Source organism: Crocodylus porosus, unplaced genomic scaffold (genome assembly GCF_001723895.1).
Source record: "Crocodylus porosus isolate Cpor-Errol unplaced genomic scaffold, CroPor_comp1, whole genome shotgun sequence".
Taxonomy (NCBI): domain Eukaryota; kingdom Metazoa; phylum Chordata; order Crocodylia; family Crocodylidae; genus Crocodylus; species Crocodylus porosus.
In genome coordinates, this window is record NW_017728938.1 from 3,773,237 (window position 1) to 3,793,054 (window position 19,818).

The 19,818-nt window shown below is 44.2% G+C and overlaps 1 protein-coding gene across 1 annotated transcript in view; it reads left to right on the forward strand.

The window, feature by feature from the left end:
* DOCK3 (dedicator of cytokinesis 3) overlaps positions 1 to 19,818 on the forward strand; it is a 551,204-nt gene that overhangs the window by 73,600 nt on the left and 457,786 nt on the right. Inside the window, exon 4 of the mRNA XM_019547385.1 lies at positions 2,322 to 2,377. Coding sequence (XP_019402930.1) covers positions 2,322 to 2,377 — 56 coding nt within the window. The remainder of the gene's footprint in view (positions 1 to 2,321; positions 2,378 to 19,818) is intronic.

Consider the following 19,818-nt stretch of genomic DNA (forward strand, 5'->3'; position numbering starts at 1 on the left):
GTGAAGCGGTGCAAATTTGAGCCAGAGTTTTTTGCCTCAGTGTGTGTGCTCAGATGCGCACTTAGGTGTAGGGCAAATTGTGGGGTTTGCAGGAGGGGAGTAGGAAGTGGGGTGGGGGGGATCTGGGGATCTGTAGATAGGTGTGGGTGGATCGTGGTGGGACTGGGGTGGGTCCGCTCAGGAGGGGTGTGTCCCCTGCCTCAGCAGGGCTCAGCCCCATGCACAGCACACGGATTCCACCCCCCAACAGGGGCCACATGGCCCCCTCTGGGGCTACCACCTCTTCCTGCAGGGCCCACATGCCCCACTCTGCTTGCTCCCCAGCCCCCTGGATTGCTGCCTCACCTGGCTGTATTCCTCACCAGCTCCTGCAGCTCCCCTGATGGCTGCCCCACCCAGCTCCACTCACTCCTCCAGAGCCCCAATGGCTGCCCTGCCTGCCGGGTGGGGCAGCCGTTGGGGGAGTGCACTGGGGCTGGGCAGGGCAATAATCTGGGGGGCTCAGGGAGCGTGCAGGGCCGGCGGGGGGGCTCCTCCCATGGTCCCCTCCCCCTTCCTCCAGTCCCTGCCCCACCCCTACTTACCAGCATGGGGCCCAGGTCCAGCTCCCTGTGGCTGGCATGCTACCTGCCCTGCATGGGCAAGCAGCGTGCTTCAGTACCACGGCGAGGACCAGCCATAGAGACACTCATGGCTGGCTACCAGAGTGTCTCTGTGGAGGACTGAGTCTCCGGTTGCCTCAGGGCATGGTCTGATGGTCCAGGACTGTGTCCTGCCCTGCTTTCCTCTCGCGTGCCCCCCCCGCAGGTTTGTTTTTTTTTTTTGACCTCAGGAGATTCAGGGGCCTAATTTTGCTCCTGTTTTTTCATCCTGCACGTGTCTCTTGCAGTGTCTCAAAGGGCTTTGAGACACTGCAAGAAGCACGTGAACGCTCGTGTGGACACGCCCAAGGTGTATATCCATTTTATGCTTGCATTTTGTACTCAAATGAATTTCAAGAGCAAATCTGAGTATTGGCAGGTCTTTGATTTATACTCACTTTTAAAATATGGCTATATGTTTCTGTCATGCCATCTCTGTTCACCTGCAGTAAATTCATTTAAAAAAGAAACTAGAGGGGTTGATGAAGTCCATAATCTTTCCAGGTAGTTTACTCAAATTCAGAGTTGAGAAAAAAATAGAATGGTAATTACAGTAAAGTTACAGGTTTTTTTGTCAGCAGAGATAAGAGACTAAATAGAGCGTAACACAGATTCTTTAAAAGCTTTTTAAAACTTGAGATGTACAAGGCAAAACAAAATGTCATTGACAAGGGTATCTCAGTGATATGGAATACATTCTGTGCACAAGCAGTTATGATCTAGCACTTATTTTTCCCACTTTTCTGCTGACCTACAATAGCGAACTGGGACATGAAGTACTATGAAGTTAGAGAGAAAGATGGTATAAGACAGTCATTGTAGCCCCATATTGCAAATATTTCAGCATGGAAAATGTCTTTGATATGAATGGGATGCTTCCTTGAATAAATATACACATTATATTACTTAAGTGTTTTTGTAATCAGTGCTATTATGTTTTGTGTGAGATGCCAAATTGAGCTGCCATATCCAGATAAAGTGATATAAAGTAGGTTTCCTGTTATCAGGCTTCTTACCCTGGCAACAATATTCTGTACCATTTGTAATCTAGAAATTAATTAGGAAAGTGGACGGTTTGCTTTAGAATATATTGAAAGGGTCAGGAGGGTGATGTAAGGAGGAAAATGATACATTTCAGGGGAGGGATAGGATGGAAGAAAAGCAAGAAATTTACAATATAGCATTTTCATTCTAATGTTTGTAATTCATCTATCAGAGGGACCATAATGGATGTGATAATACTACTCACAGTTATTTGTGTCTGTAATGTAAGTTGGCTTTAAATGATCTGAGCAAACTTCTGCAGAGGGAAGAGTATATGAAAGCATTTTTGGAGTCCAGTATTCTATTTCAAAATTAATTACTCTTAAAATGAGTGATGCTTTTAAAGTTATAGAGCTCTCCAGTGGCTTTCTATGTTATTTTATACCCAAAATACCATTCTCATGACACTTTATTTCAGGAGTAGATTTAAGATAACTTCATTTACTCAATATACTTTCCTGTTCTAAGCTGTGTTGAAGTCATCTGATGGTACTATAACTTGAATATTAATTTTAACAAAAGTAGTTTTTATTATTCCAATAAAATCACTGATAATTGTAAATTTGCAGTTATCAGATATTTGCTAATTTTTAGACGCGATACCCCTAAAGCTATAAATGTATTTTTCTTTTGCAGGGGATCTTTCCTGCCAATTATATTCACCTGAAAAAAGCAATAGTCAGCAACAGAGGGTGAGTATTTTTCTTGATTATTAAGAAACTGTATATTTGTATAAAGGAGAACACAGTCCAAGAAACAATTCAGTTGGATTTTTTTAAAGTAACAGTATTTAAATGTTTTCCTGACTCTTTAATAATTTTTGTGTATGCTGCAATTTTAAAACTTGAAAATCAAATGTTGCTTTATAGAGGTTGTCCACCATTTATAAAATCTTATGAATTTTTTTGTTTTTAGTATTGCAAAAACAAACATCTATTTACTCTTCTGGCTGTACACTATATGAGAGTAACTTCATGAATAATAATGATATAATTAGTAATGGACTTTTCAAGAAATCATTCTCTCCACTGTTTCTTATTTATTCATTTTTTTAAGCATGAATGGGTGAAGTTTTATAAATTGCAATATACCAAGGTAACCCAGAAAAGTAGGAAGCACCTCAAATATTCTTATGATGACTTTCAATGACTTTCAGTGGGCTGGGGAGGGGGGGAAGCCCTGAAGGTAAAATTTTCAAAAGCACTGAAGATTATGACTTGAAGTCACATTTTCAAAAGTGACATAGGCCGGCTTTTTTGAAAAAATTGTGTGCGCGATATGTTTACATTGAAATTGGAAAATCTCATTGAAACATAGGTAAGCATACTTTTTTTTTGTAGTGTAGATGTAGTGACACAGATTTCAATAAAAGTTTTAGCTGCTTATTGCTGACTATGGGTGTGTGCTCTGGTTGCTGGCCTGAACTTTTCTGTGTCACTTTGCATTCAGTGCTATTGTTATCTGTTCTTGTCCAAAAAAGTCTCCCCATGTAGCATTCATGTCTCCAAGTTGCATTACCTGCTCTAAAGCAGGTGTCAAACTTGTCTGAGCCCATGGGGTTGGTCCATCGGCCAGATCAGGCCCATGGACTGGCTGAGGAGGGCACCACATATGGTGTGCATATTGGGCCCTGTGTGCAGAACTGGTCTGGCAGGGTGTGGGTTAACTCAGACCCATGGGCAGCACCTGGGCTGGAAGACAGAGTTCTGTGGGCCAGATCTGGTGTGCAGTGCTTAACTTTCATACCTGAACTTTCATGCTCTCAGCTAGGGTGCCATTAGATTTTCTTACCTGAACTTTCATGCTCTCAACTAGGGTGCCATTAGATTTTCTTAAAGGTGCCATAGGATGCTGCAAAATAATTGTGCTATTAGGCATACAAGCCCTAAACATGATTTACCAGATAAACCCAAAGATGTCAAATACCATGTTTACTTGCATACCCCACACCTTTCCAAAATTGGGGGGTGTATCTTAAACAGGGAAGCTGATTTTTCTTTGGAATATAGAAGCAGGGAGAGGCTGTCCTCCAGTAGCTGCCAAAATGGCTGCCACTTCTTTCTGGCAAAACTGGCAACAGGGGCAGCTTTCAATGTTAACCCTCACACAGCTGCTGTTAGCTAAGCAGAATAAGTTCTCAGTAGCAGCAGTTTAGCTGACTCAGCAAGTGAGCTGCTGCATGTCATCTGTAGTACAGTGATGAGGCTTGTGGTGTGGAAATATCACTGTATTATTTATAGGAACTTGTATAACGAACTAATTACAGTAAAGAAGTAACAGTCTTGCTACTGCTTTTGCAATGGTCTGAAGCCTCACCTTGCTGCTGTCCTAGTATGTGAGGAAACTTGTGCTGCCTCCCCCCTACTGACTCCTGGGATGCTACGCTTCCTGGATACTCTGTTTTTATTTACTTTATGGCCCCTGACAGATGTCACCCTTAATAGATGAGTAACTGGTTAATCATGTCTTAAGTAGTGACCTGGCTCCATGTTCAATCAAGTGATGGCAAGATAAAATGAGGAATAAGTCTCAAAGTTATTATATAAAATAACTTTATGGTTGCTTCATATCGTGTCTTTAATTGAATATGTGGCCAGTGCTTCCAGAACAGTGGAGCTCTTCAAGACTACTGTGTGCTCCAGGGGCTGGGAGTACTTGTCAGCTGATGGGTTCCTGGCCAGGGAATGCATGGTGTGCTTCCCCAGCTGGGAGCCCCAATCACATGGGGCATAGCAGGAAGCACAATTTTGGGGATTGTTCATCAGATCCGTCAGAGGCCTATGTCACACAGTTGGCTATGACTATGGAAAAATATCTTTTGTAGATTCTGCCTTGCAAAAACAAGGTTTATTTGGGAGAGTATGGTATGCATTAAAATATGGTAAGCCTCCACTGTGTCAGAAACATTCTGACCTGTCGTGGTGTTATGACTTCTTTGTAACAGAAGAATTGCTCTTATTTTTCTATAGTCAAAAAATAAGTAAAGGCAAAGAGCTGGCATTTTTGGGGGGTGTTTTGAGTCTCAACAAGAGGTACCGTAAAAATGTTGAGAATTGCTGTTCTAAAGGCATGTCTATGCAGTAAATTTACAAAACCAGGCAAGAATATGCTGCAGCAGTGGTTTTCAAACTGCCTAAAGTCATATCACTTTTATATCACTTCTTCTGCCATGGAACCCCTACCCCTGTCTTCACAGGCTGTGTGAGTTGATACAGAGCCAGGCAACCCAGCATACCATTGGCAGCCACCATGACCCCAGTCTCTGTATGGAACCCCTGATGACCTATTGCATAACCCCAGGGTTTTGTGAAACAAAGTTTGAAAACCACTGTGCTGAAAAATTTGCATGGACTGCTTCCTAAATCAGAAATGTTGGAGTCATGTCTGCGCTGGCACTGCGCTTTGGGAAGGCCAGTTAAGAGTGCTGAGCATCTGTGCTAATTAGCTTTTCCCCCTGCTAATTATCTTCCTCTTATGCTTTATGAATGTAGCTATGCTGTCTCTGGTTAGGAGGCAGCTGATGTGGAGTGGTGTGAAGTGCTTGAGAGAGATGCTGCTTGGCTTAGTAAATGTACTGTGTAGGCGTGGCTTAAATGGCTTTGAGGATCTGCCGATTCTGATGTCTAATCATTAATGCTCGGGCACAGGATTTGAAGTCAGCAAGTGATGTTTAGGAGCTTATCTCCAAAAAAAATAAGTCATCCACTTTGCACAGTCAAACCAAACAAATAGAAGGCCCTGATGTTCTACGACTCCGTTTCTCCAATATTTAGTTAAGATTAACATGTGCCAAAAGACAGTAAGTGAGCTAGTAAGTTGTTAAATGGCTTGCAACTTAACATGTCAAAACCATTGAAACATTAAAGACTGAAAAATCTGTGGTGTTAGGAAAAGAACTGAAACTATTCCTGTTACGTGTCCCAAAGGAATATCGATATCCAAGGGGAACAGTGAAGTCAGTAATCAAACCTGATGTATGTGGACCCAAAACTCCTTGCCTAAAGGAGCTCCTGGCAATTATAACTAAACTACACAGTTAAAAATACTGCACTTAATCACTTTGGAAAGAACTGCTCTAGCACTCTGTAGAACTCTTGCAGATGAGGACAAAATAGCAGAAACACTGTCTAAAACATACACAGTGAGAACTTAAGTGCCATACTGGGTCAGAACAGTGGTCCATCTGGCCCAGTATCCTGTCTTCAGCAGTAGCAGAAATGGAGCATTAAACCAAGGGAGCATTAAACCAGATAACTCTAGTGATCTTCCCCATTTATTATCCTCCCTGGCATCTACCATCATTGGTTTAATGATGCCAGAGGAAACATCTCCAACCATTCTGTTCAACAGTTATTAGAGCTATCCATTAATCTGTCTAGTCCTCTTTGAACTTGACTATGTTGATTGCCTCTACCACCTCCTGTGGCAATGAATTCTACAAATTAACTATGCATTGCAGAAAGAAGTACTTTCTCTTGTAGTTTTTGACTTGTTGCCTGCTAATTTCAGTGGGTGTTTCCCTAGTTCTAGTAAACTGGGATTTGATGAATAATAGAAGTGCACCTATATATTGGTCACATATAGAATTGGCATGGATAAAAGGAAAATTAACAATATCAACAATAGGCTTTTTTGGCCAGTGTAGCCAATAACATAACCAATAAATGCCGCGTGTGTGTGCATAGACACAGCATTGACAAGGTCAGTAATGCAGCTTGGCATGTTGAAGAGCAGCATCCAGCTGGTAAGTCTGTGGGGGGGGTATTGGGGGGAGCAGATTGAGGCCCCCAGAGTGAGAGAGGGAGTGGTGCGGGAACCAGGGGCAGGTGTTGCCCAGCCAGGGCAGTGAATGCGACCCCACCCGGAACAAGGTGGAACCTCAGGCATCTCATTTGGAGGGGGAGGGGAGGGGGGGCAGTTCCCTGCTGCTGTGCATACCCCTGGGACAGGCATGTGCCACCCTGAATTTGTGCATGGGGTGAGGGCTGACTTCTCACTGTGGACTCAGGGCCAGGGGCTGTGGTGGCCTCTTTCTGGCAGGGGGGCTGGGGCAGGCAGTGGTGGTGCTGGGAGAGTGGGCTGTGGGTTGGCTATGGGGAATTTTGGGGTGATTATAGCCTACTCCATAGCCACCCTCCCAGTGCCACCCCCACCCGTCCTGAATACAGTCCCAGCCTAGTTCTCTTCCCCCTTCCCCCCCAGCTTGGAAGTGGCTGGCACAGCCTCTGGCCCCAAGTCTGCAGCAGGCAGCCCACCCTTGTCCTGCACACAAATCTGGGTGGCTACATGCCCCGCCCCGTGCCTCCCCCAGGTGTGCATGCAGCAGCAGGAAGCCACCCCCCTTTCCACACCCTGGACAAGTTACCTCCGGCTCCACCCCACTCCTGGCAGGATTGCATTGACCACCCTGGCTGGGTACTGCCTGCCCCTGTCCTACTCCCTTCCTCACCATGGGGGCCTTGATCTGCCCCTCCCATGCCCCTCCCTCCCCCCCGACCTGTCAGAAGGAGGCTGCTCTCCAAGCTGCTGGACTGCATAGTGGCTGTCCACCACTATTGTATCCGTATCGACCAATATGGCTGGTTAATAATTGGACATTGGTATTGGCCAAAAAAACGTTATTGGTGCACCCCTAATGAATAACAGTTTCCTGTTCACACTCTTCATGATTTTTATTAGACTTTTGTCATATCCCTCCTCAGTCTTCTCCTTTCCAATTTGAAGACTCCTTCCTAGCCTCTCTTGGCATGGCAGCTGTTCCATGGTCATTTTGGTTGTCCTTTTTGGTTCCTTTCCAATTCCAGCATGTCCTTCTTGTGATTCGAAGACCAGAACTGTACACACTGTTTAATATGTGGTATGTTTAAAGGTTTCTGGAATGGCACAATAATGTTTTCTGGTTTGTTTTCAATTCTGTTCTTAAAGATTCCCAACATTTTGTTGGTTTTTTTGGTTGCTGCTGCACGTTGTGCTGGCGTTCTTAGAAAGCTGTCTACAGTGATTCTAGTTTCTCTTTCCGGAGTCATAAGAGCTAGTTAAGAACCCAGTATTGTGTACGTATAATTGAAGTTATTTTTCCATATGTGCATTACCTTGAACTTGTTGACATTGAAGTTCATCTGACAATTTTTTTGCCCACTCACTTAGCTTGGTGAGATCTTTCTGCAGCTCCTCTCCATCCTTTTGGGATTTGACTAATCAGAATAATTTGGTATCGTCTGCAAACTATGAGATTTTACCATGCACCCCCATTTCCAAATCACTGATGAAAATGTTGAATGAATTTGGGCCAACAGAGATCCTTGCAGGACCCCACTTTTGACTTCCTTCCATTCTGAAAATTGACTGTTTAGCCCTACCTTTTGCTTCTTATCTTTTAACCGGCTCTCAGTGCATGAAAGAACCTTTCCTCCAGTCCTGTGGCAACACAATTTTTTAAAAGCCTTTGGTGAAAGACATTATTGAAAGGAAAGCTTTTTGTGAAAGCCCAAATATATTATGTGAACTAGATCCCTCTAGGCATTGTCGATATGCCTGTTAACACCGTCAAAGAACTCCAGCAGATTGGTGAGGCAGGATTTCCCTTTAGGAAAAACTATGCTGAATCTTCCCCAGCAGATCATATTTGTCCATGACTGCTGATTTTGTTGTTTGCTATAGAGTCTACCAATTTGCCAAGGGTGGCAGTGGGATTCATTGGTTTTCAGTTCCCAGAATCAGCTCTGGAACCCTTTTTAAAGATGGGTTATGTTGGCAGCCTGCCAGTCCTCTAGCACAGAGGCTGTTTGTTACAATAGGTGCTTAATATTGCCAACAGTTCTGCAATTTCACCTATGAGTTCCTTCAGAACTCTTGGGTGAATGCCATCTGGTCTTGGAGACTTACTAATATTTAATGTTTCTGTCTTTTCTAGAACTTCTCTTGTCACTTCTGTATGGACCAATTCTATAGGCCCATCTACTAGGGAGGGTTAATTTGGCATGGGAATGTCCTCAGTATCCTTTGCAATAAAAACCCAATGCAAAGAATTCAGTTGGCTTTTATGCTATGGTGTTGTTATTCCTGAGTTTACCTTTTACACCTTGGTGCTTTAATGGTCCCCCTGATTCTCTTGCTGGCTTCCTGCTTCTGATTTTAAAAGGTTTTTTTATTATTAACGTTAGCATTCTTTGCTAGATGCTTCTCACATTCTTTTTTGGACTGCCTTATTTTGCTTTTACATTTCATCTGCCAATGTTTGTGAGCTTTCCTATTTTTTTTCATTTGCCCTTGAATGACATTCTTAACTCTGCAAGTAAATCATGCAGGAGTTTCATTGAACACCTGGTATCCTTTTTGATTTGCAGTATACACTTTTCCTCTGCCTCTTAGATGGTATTTTAAACAGCTTCTAAGCTGCCTGCAATCTTGTTTTTGTGTCCTCCCTTCCACTAGAATGTTGAATATGATGGTTACAATCGCGATTACAGGACGGCTCACCAACAGATATGTCTTGAGCCAGGTCCCAAGCGTTACTCAGGATTAGGTCTAGAATTTTCTTGTGGAGAAAACTGAAGACATCTGTTTGCAGCCTCAGTGATTTAAGATGGCTTACATGGATATGATGCTGCTTTGAGCAAGGTGGGGGGAAGGGAGAATTAGATTTGATGACCTCATGAAGTCCCTTTCTGCCCTCATATTTTGTGATTCTAAGAGGTGAGCTCTGAGTCTTATTCTGGTGAGCTAATACTGAAGACCGAGTTGACTCCTTCAACACAGAAGGAATGGACTGCCTATGGAACTATACCAGCAGCCACAGGTGTTGGCATTGCCTTTAGTCAAACAGCACTTCATCTGTTGGGCCAGTCACAGTGCCAATTCATATTGTGCGATTGGCCAGCTAGTCAGTGAATATTTTATTAGTCAAAACCTTTCATGATACTTGTGGATCTATCTATAAATCTGTCAGAAGTGTTTGGTTTATTAGAGCACTTGAGATTTAATCTCCAGACAATATCTGTTTTGTCTCAATTTGATGGGCTCCAACCTATCTATTTCCCAGGGACCCCAGACAGAACTGTTTCATTCAGAGGGTAAGTCTGCACCTTTTCTTTCTTCTTCCCAGAGCACTGCTTTTTTACCTTCTCAGCAGCTCCTTAATTCATTACCAAAGTCCTGGCAATGATGGCTGCTTATCTCTATAAATAAGAAATTCAGATAATTCCTTGTCTGGATGATTGACTGGTTCAGGAAAAATATGTAGCGTAGTTAACCAATTTGGTTAACTTGATCCTCTGTCATCTCCCCCTAGAGCTAAAGGCCCATAAGTAAATATTCACCTTGAAACGCATTCAGACCATAGAGTTCATCAGAACAATGTTGGATTTTTGGTTATGCAAAAATTTAGAACCCTTGGTTCAGAGATGATACCTTTTATTCGAGCAACTGAGAAATCATTATCTTTTTTGAGATTTCTGGTTAGTAATTTATCATACTCAGTAAGATCTTTCCCAGCTGACACAGGTGCTCAGTGTCAGTCAGACCACATCAACAAGTCCATCCACAAGCTCTGAGCCTAATGACCATGTACTGCAGGCACTTCTGGTTCCCCTGACCTCAATAATGAATTTGAAAACTTTGGAGTTCATCAATTATGGACACATAAAAGAAAGGACATGCCTCACCCTTAGGGGCCACATGGTAGCACACACTTAAGTTACATGGCATGTAAGTTTTTACCAGTATATCTACCCAGCAGACATGAGACCTTCAAAATCCTGTCTATTATTAAACTGGTGGACAGAACAATGTACAGTATACAATGGAGTCCTCTTCTTGGTGCCTTTTTCTGCCCAAATCTTGGTGATGGATTCTCTTACTTAAGTTTAAGGTGCTCATCTCAGTCATCTCAGGATTCAAGGACTGCAGACATTTCAGGAAGTCATACTATATATAAGCCTCTTGGAGTTCAGTGCCATATGTTTAGAATGCAAAGTAGTCTTAACCTTGGTTTAGGGTCTCCTAGAAGGGTTTTTACCTTTCAAGTGCTGATAGATGGTCTCACTGTGTAGTTTTGTTATTCTGGCAGGAGATGACACATCTTTGGACCTTGGTGTATACTACATCATGTTACTTTAGTAGCTAACCCTGTCACAATCTACAGAAAAATCACTGTTAATTAGATCTGCTAGGATTTGTCAGAGGCTCTCAAATAATCCAGTTTCTCCAATTGAATAGAGCAAAATAATCACTTCCCTTGACTTGCAAGAGACAGCCACTCACCTGTGGTGATCCCAGCCTACTCTGTCTTCCCTGTCCCCCTGTCTTCCCGATTTTTGTCTCTGAAGGTTCCTGCTATATTCTGGTAAGCTTCCTTGGCGACCTGCCCATTTTTTTTATTGCCTGTTTACTTTCCTTTTGCATTTGAGGCATCCTAGAAGGTGCTTGTGCAGCCCTATTGGTCTCTTACTATTTTTCTTGTTCTTTCATCGCGTTGGAACAGTTTCTATTTTTGGCTTCTAATATTGTGCCCTTTAGAAGCTCCCAGCCCTCTTTCATGCCTTTTATCCTTCAGTCTGTCTTCCCATGGCACCATGCCTGTTAACTCATTGAGTTGATTGAAATCTGCTGTTTTGAAATCTAGCATCCTAGTTCTGTTGACCTCATGCTTTCCCTGTCTTAAGAGCTTTCACCATCTTTCATATAGCATAAGATTTCAACTTCCAAATCTGTGAGCCACTGTCTGGTGTTATTGCTCAATGTGTAGATTCCACCTGCCCCATATAGACACTTGTAAAGAGCTTTCAATTTAAGTGCTATGCTGTTTGCTGGACACTGCATTTACACAGGGGGCTGTCCAAGATGTTCACCTTGTGAAGTGTTGTTTTGAAGTTTCCATATGCAGATCTCAGTCTGTTCAGCTTGACCCACACTTCTCTGTCAGCATTGTGCCCAGGAGAGGACTCATTTGATGTTGGTATAAAATGCTATAGGTATTGGTCTGACCTTCCCCCAATAGTCAGCCCACTGTGTTGCTGTCCATAGGTTTGGTTTAGCATCTCCAGTCTCTTCCAAGAGCTGATGGGCTATATGTATAAATGGTGTACGACTTTTAAGCCTCTTAAGCCTCCGTCTGTTCAGGTCTTCAGTTAACAGTTAGAGCAGGTGATTTTTATCACCTTTTGCCCCTGTTGCCAGTAATGATGTTACAGCCTGTCTTCTTATATCACTTGGTCTAATGCCTGAGAGTACAGAGAGTACATCTTTGTGCATGTAAGTTGTGCAGCCTGTTATGAGTCACAGTGCACTGTTAAATACAGTGTCCAGCTTTTTAGTGTGACAGCTTCTGGACCATACATGAGCCCAGTATTCTGCTGGGGCATATACCATTGTGAGTGTGGTGATTCTGAGCATTTTGAAGTTGGCACCCCATGTTGTCCTGGTTAAACATCTTTAGGCAGCTACCTGTGCAGAGACTTTTTTGCTGACCTTCTGAATATGATGTTTATAGGTGAGGGAATGTTTTAATGCGACTCCTAGGTTGGTTGAGATATGCTCATGGGGAGGGATATGGTTGTCTACTCTTGATATTCAGCATGCTCTTGGCTCAACAGTTGTCCAGGTGAAAGAGTAATGGTACTGATTTATTGATGTTCAACTTCAAGCATCACTTGTGGAGACAAGTCAGCAATGAGGTCCATATCAGTACTCAGTATCTTTTCTGCTTCTGTCATGTCAGTTTCTTGAGCTTCTATGGCATCATTATCGGCATATATATATCGCTTAGATGTATGCAGGAGGTCTGAATGATATATGTTGAAAAGTATGGGGGACACCATTCTTCAGAGTTTGTACTCTGCTTTTTTTCTCTTCGGGAAGTAGTGAGTTTGAGTGATCTGCTGGAGATCATGTTTATGATTAAAGTGCATAGCTTGCAGTCAAATATCATAGGATGCAGTTTGTATTTGAGGCCTTGGTGCCATACATATATCATAGAACCCTGTAAGGTTGATAAAGATTGTGTCTGTTTTCTGCTTCATTTCAAATCTGTTTTTTATGTCAGATGCAAGTAATGTATCTTGGTCAGTGGTATACCACTTTTTCTGAAAGCTAACTTGTTCTTTTGTGAGGTGGGGATCAATGATATTCTCTTGTCTATTTACATTTATATGCTCCATGAGTTTCTATGTAACATGAAGTAATGAGATGGGTTGGTAGCTCTTTGGATCCTCTAGTGGTTTTTTGCATTTCAGGATAGCAGCGATCTCAGCTTTCCTCCAGGTTTTTGGAAATCTGTTATTTTCTAGACATTTATATGTGAATTGCTGGAGCCATCTTTTCATTGCAATTCTGAGCTTGGTAACAAATTCTGGGAATAGCTTATGTGGTCCAGCAGCCTTGCCAGTCTTGATCACTTCAATAGCTATGTTGAACTCATTGTCAGAGATGGAAGCAGTTAAATTAAGGTTAACATTAGATGATTTAAGTTGTTCAAGAGTCAGGTGTCTAATAATTTCTGTGTTTTGCTTAACTTAGGTTACTGTACTTGTTGCGTAGTATTTTCGTAATAGAGTTTGCTGACATGGAGCAATGTCACTTTTTGATGCCTTTGCTTGTAAAGCAGTTAATGATGGACCATGATTGTCTGCTCAGGTGGGTTATATCCAATCCTTCTATGGTAGTGAGCCATCTCTCCTTGTTCATATGGCTCAAAGTGGTAGCCAGGTGTTCTGTCATTCTTTTTACAGTTACAGGGTACTTGCATTGCTTGATAATGTTAAAGAGCTATTCACACTGCTCATCCCAGCCTGGTACATAACTTCTATAGCCTCTAGGTCTGGGCAAAATATGGCCTCTGAGCTGGATTTGTCCTGTGGAGGGACTTTATCCAACCTGCAGTGGGTCCCTTGTTCCAAACTGGCCCAGGCACCATTTGGCCTGTGGCATGTCCCGCTGCCCCCAGGCACACAGTGGGTCTGGGGAGGCTTCATGGCTGGTGATGACTCTTTACAGCTGCTACTGCTGCTGGCCCCAGCGCCATGGAAACTGGGCCTGCCCTGTGCCTGCTCTGGACTGCTAGCCCACACGGGGCTGCGGTGGCAGTGGTGGCTGGGCAGAAGCTGCTGCTGGGCACAGGGGAAAACAGCTGCCCTCACCTTGTCACTTCTGGCCCTTCTTGCTGCAGCTGCCCGGAGCCCATGCCCAGGCTGCTCTGTGGCTCCTCTCTGCTGCAGTCACCAGCGCTGCCTCCAGGCCACTCAGCGGAGCTGTGGTGGCAATAGAGAGAAGCTGCAGGCAGCCTGGTTGTAGACTCCAGGTGGCTGCAGCAATAAGGTCCCAGCTGATCCGGAGCTGGTCCACTACCAGCCAGGGTGAGTCCGCAGCTGGTTTGGGTGAGGGAAGGGCTGGGGCTATGTGCTCAGCTGCTGCTGGGCACTGGGGGTGTGCGGGAGGGAAATAGTGACTGGCCCGCAGCAGCTTCCCAAAACTGCCTATGTAGCCTGCAGGCCCAAATAATTGCCCACCCCTGCTCTAGGTGCACAGAGTTTGGCTATTTCAATTAGAAAGCTTGTAAATATATTGTAGCCTTGATTAGTGTTGGTTTCTGATGGATCCTCTAATTGGTTTGCACTCTAGTTGGACAGCCTTTGGTATTTCTGCTAATTTGCCTTCCAAAAGTTCTATCTTGGAATTGGTCTGGGTGTTACGGGCTAAAAAATCATATTGTTAAGGTTGATGAGTGAGGGTCTGTGCTGAGAGGTTGGAAACTTGTCAAGTACTTTTCTTATTGGTATTTTATTTGAGTAACCCTTCCGCCAGGAAAGATCTTGGTTTGTTTAAATGTTCCAGCATCCAGAATGTGGCTCCTTTGGGTCATATATATGAAGGTTATATCATTCAGACTTGCCCAGAGACAAAGATTGTCCCCATTGCAACTCTTAACAGAGTACCTCCAGTCTTAATGTTGACAATGGAAGTCACCTGCATATAAGGTTGTCTGGCTATAAATAAGCGGGGATGTGACTGACATCTCCGCAGAGAGTGTTTTGTATACATTGATGATGATTAGGTCATTTAACTTGGACAGCACTCCATTCTTTTGCATTGTGGGGGTGCATCCACACATGCCTGGACATGCACTTTGGTGTGGGGCAAGTTGTGCCACTTGGGGCAAAATGCCTGGCCCAGCTCCTCTCATATCTGCATCCAGGGAGACCTAGAGCCTGGAGCCAGCACTTGTGCTGGACCCAGCAGTATAAAAACCTGCTCTGGCAAGCAGCTCAGGCCTGTTTGCTCTCAGGAGTTTTTGGGGTCCGGCCAATTGGTATGTGGGGATATTAGCCCTTGTGCCAGCTGGACTGCTGAAATAGCCTTAATGGAGTGTTCCCTGCACCCTCTACCCACTGTAGCAGTCTGGCAATGGGGACTGCTACCTGGGTATGACCTGTTGCTGCCTGCAACAGTATGTGGCCCCAAGGCTGCGTGCCTGCCAGACCCAGATGGGGACTGCTCAGCCCCTACAGAAGCATCTGCACCTCTGGGCCAGCTGCCAAAGGCATGTGGCTACACAGTTGGCCTTTGTGCAGCACTACTGCCACATGTGCCACCGCCCTGCCATCTGGGATGCTCTCTCCCAGGAGATGTTCTTAGTGTGATGGCCTGCTTTGAACTGTCAAAGCATGTCCTCGTGGCCCCAAGTGCCCAGGAGGTCACCCACCTCCAGCTGGACCCTGGGATGGGCCTGGGTGCCAGCCCTGAGCAGGCTCCTCTGCCTGGGTCCTGCCACTTGCCTCACTAGCTGGAATTCTGGTGTTCCCTATTTAAAACTGCAAATTCTCTAATAAAAAAAATCCCAAATTCACTCTTGAAAATACCCCAACATCCATCCATCCATGATCTTCCACAATTAAAACAAAAGACCATTATATATTTATATGTAACGAGGGAAATCAGTTGGGCAGTGTTTTATTGATATATTCACAAATGTAGGTTTTCCAGAAAAATTTGAATTGGAAAATTTTCCAATGCCCTAAATAGAGTGATCTGATTTAATATATTTACTAAATATAAGTTACCCCCATATTAATTTTTATGTCCCTATAGCCACAAGTATTTGAACTGAAATTACTTGATTAGGACAACAGTTAAATACAGCATACTTAATGTGGTTTAAATGTTATATTCAAACAAATTCAGAGCTATATGTGTAAAGAAATTATTTTTATTGGAATATTTGTAAAAATGTAAAGACAATACACAATAGCATTTACTTCCTTGAAATCATCTGTTTAAATTTACGAAAGAAAATGAAAGCACTGAAAACTGTTGACACACTAATTTTAGCACACCCAGAGATCTGTGCATGATATGCCATGGTTGTCCACTCATTTACTGCAATAGAGTTTAACTCTCTTCCACTGGGATCATTGTGGCACCTCCTATTTCAGTGTTACTATCTGTAGAATCACTTGTACAACTTACTAGTTTCATTTCAGAATCAGATTGAGGCAAATCTGATTCAGAACTGCTTGAACCACATTCTCTTTCACTAAAAGATGGTTTTACCAATGAGTCTATGGGCAACTTATCATCACAGTGCATCTTCTTCACTAACTGTGCTTCTGACTGATTCTCCAGAAGCAAGGGATTTTGAGAAATAGAAACAAGCTTAGCGATGTGTTTGTTTGTCAGTTCCTCTTTTTTTGCCTTGATTGAGCTGAAAGCTTTCCAGTTCCATTCACAACATCCCCTTTGGCCAGTACCAGGTCCAGTTCTGTGCACAAGGAGCTGCTGTTGGTGAAATGCTTAGGATCCTTAGAGCAATCCTGAACAACGGTAAGGTGTTATAGTATCCCTTCCACCATGTGAGAGGAGACATGTTCTCTGCTGTCTGCCAGATGATGTCTTTACTCTAAAGTTTTTCTTTTGCACGGTACTCAGCAATGTCTGTCGTCATGGCTATTTCATTGATGTTGGGGACATTCACAGCTATTTCGATAATTGTATTGAGAGCAGTAAATAATTCATATTTTGGTCCATGTCCTCTGTGTTGAAGGTCCAAAAGGTCTGCTGCCAGATGAACAGGATGAGAGCAAAACTCAGATCTCTTAGTAAATATTTGTTTTACTACTACTACTACTTCTTTTTTGGATAGAGGTGAAGAAGGCAAAAACTCAATTAGATTTTCATTAAGTTGACTGAATATCTCTGGAATATTTGAAAGGCTTGGTGTATTTTCTTCAAGTTTCTTGATAGTCGCTGAAACTGGTACTAGCAAATCGAATACTTCTTGGACTCAAACCCAGAACATATCATAGTCGAGAATCTGCTTCTGAATGTTCATGGGAACAATCTGGGATACTGTGTCATTGTGACAGGGGCGCCATTTTCAGAGCCTCTCCTGACGTGCGGCTCCGCCCCCCTGTAATGGGCTGACCGACTGCCTAGTCTCTCCTGCCATGCCTTGATCTTATTTATAAACGATGGGTAATTGGAATTAGCGGGAAGCTGCCCATTCGTGTGCGCCCCGATGACGGGGGGCGCTGTCTGCGGCTCCTTTTCCTCCCCTGCACCGCGGCCCAAGCCTTGCCGATGGTGGTGGTGTAATTTGCCGTGGGCCAGGTTATTATGCCATGGCCCGTTGTCTGCCTTCGGGGCCCTTTGCCACCTCTTCTCCCTCTCGGGGCTTCTCATCACCCCTCCTCACCCTGAGCTCCTCACTACCCCCCTAACTCCGGGGCTCCTCGCTGCCTGCCCCCTGGCTCTGGGGCTCCTTGTCCTCTCTGGGGCCTCTTGCCCTCTCTGGGCCTGTACCGTGCTTCCCACACTTCTCGCCCCCTCTGAGGCCTGTGTCGTGCTTCTCGCGCTTGTGCTGCGCTTCCCGTGTTCCCTCGCCCTCTAGGGGCCTATGCCGTACTTCTCACCCTCTCGGGGCCATATCACGCCTCTCGCCCTCTCGGGGCCTATGCCGTGCTTCCCATGCTGCACCGCGCCGCTCGCGCTCGGGGCTCAGGTGGCCTGTAGCCATGCCTGGCCCTCTGACCTTTCCTCCGGGTTGTGCGCCCTACTGGGCAACTGCCCTTGCGGGCTGGGGTCCCAACCCCACACGCTGAGCGCTTCTCTGGCACTCTCTCGCCGTGCCCACTGTGGCACAAAACGCTGTGTCACCCTGACACCGCTCGCTGTGCCCCTAATGGGCACCAGGAACCCCCCAAACTACTGGGGAGCCCCCGTGAGGCCTCCTCACTCCCCTACAGCCTCACCCGGTCCTCCGGTATAACCATAACTAAATCATGAGCCAAACGGCTATAACACAAACACCAGAAGCCTCCTGGCTTGTAACCCAAAGTCCGCACTCACTCAGCTCTTCACCAGACCCCATCTCATCATGCGGCCAGTCAGGGCAGCCAGGTTGTAACCCTGGACCCTGTCTGATCAGCTCTTCTGCCGAGCTCCTGCTCCTGCGGCTGCCAGGAGGGAACTGGCTCTGGCCTTGGCCTTCTCTATTTATAAAGGCCAGGCCCTGCCCCCTGGTGGTCAGCTGACCCACTCTGTTACCATGGTAACTCTCACCTGCTGCCCTGCTGAGTGGCAGCTTAGCCCATTCACTACCATTCAGTAGCAGGCACCCTAGTGCCCTGCTACAGTCATCTATTGACTCGCACTGCAAACAGTTTCGTGTGCAGCAAACCATGTAAACGCTTTGTAGCCGAGCGCCATCTAGTTTCTCCTGGCAATAAAAATACACTTTCCTTCCCCTGCTTCTCTTTCTGTAATTTCTTCAAAGTCTGATTAGCAACATGATGATTGTTGAATACCTTCACAATCACTTTTCAGTTTGCCAAAATTGTCTTCACTGTATTCACACTTACTATGTCCTTTGCCAAAAGATTCAACCCATGAGCAAGACAGCCAAATACTATTAAATAAGCATACTTTGCCTTTTGCATTTGCCATGCAGCTTTAATGTTACTCGAATTACCAGTTACAAGGGCTTGTACCCTGGAGGGACCTGCACTTTCAATCTCTTCACTCAGTAATTTGGCTGTGTATTCACCTGTATGACAAGAAGATTTGCTAGCAATTGCTTTCAGGAATATTGGTTCAGGTGTTGCTAACATACTGTTCAGTAAAGGATGTCCTTGTATATCAGTCCATCCATCTGACATTGGAGTCAGTGATTCTGCTTGACGAATCCTTTGAATAACCGTTGTTCGAACTCTGTCATGCTCTCTAAGAGAGAACGTTATAAGCGATAACATGATGGTAACTTATATGATGGGCAAATGAGTTTGTAATTTTCCTTCCAGTATTGATTTTCAGTTATGGAAAGAGGTGTACCACTTGCAAATATAGCTTGAGCTAATGTTTCATCTGCATTTTCTTGATCTTTTTTTGATGTTTTGCCCACAAAGCTTGATAAAATGCTTGGCTGTCTTGAAAAGCTACTCATGGCAGATTGTATATCTGGTGACAGTGATCTTGAAAGTGAGGATCCTGCTGCTTCTTCCCCCAGACCTGGCAGCTCAACATTTTTATTTTCTATTTTTTTGCAAATCTAGTATTTCACTTGAGCTATCAAGTTCCTGCAACAAGAGTGGTGGGGAAAGCTTTTTATTTTAGCCTATTCTAGTCTGGCCTTATCCATCAGAAGGAGAAGAAGCAGGGAACTTGCTTCCCCCCTCCCTGCCAGAAAGAGTACTCTGCTGCTCAACTTGCTGCTTTAGTTGCCCTGGGACTGCAGAGCCAAAGGGAAGTATAGTCTGGTGTCTGCCATTGGCCAGAGGACTAAGCTTTCTCTGCTGGGTTGAAATAGTTCACTATTTATCTATTATGTAATTTAAAAAAAAATATTGTAAGCCTGAGCCACTTTGGTGCTTAGTGCAGGCAGAAAAGCAGGATACAAATATTTATTTTAAATAAATAAATAATAGTCCAGAGTTGCATTAATGACTTTTGAAATTATAATGGTTTAAAACAATATAGCTGCTAGTCTATACTGTGTATTGTCTAACATATTAATTGTTTCCATCCATAGGATTCCTGAAGTAGACTTTTCTCAGATGATGTTGCTCTACCACTTTATTGTATTAGCCTTCTGTGTCTAGCTTGTACTCTTTCAGGACAGTTTCTACATGTTGATAAATGTTTCTTC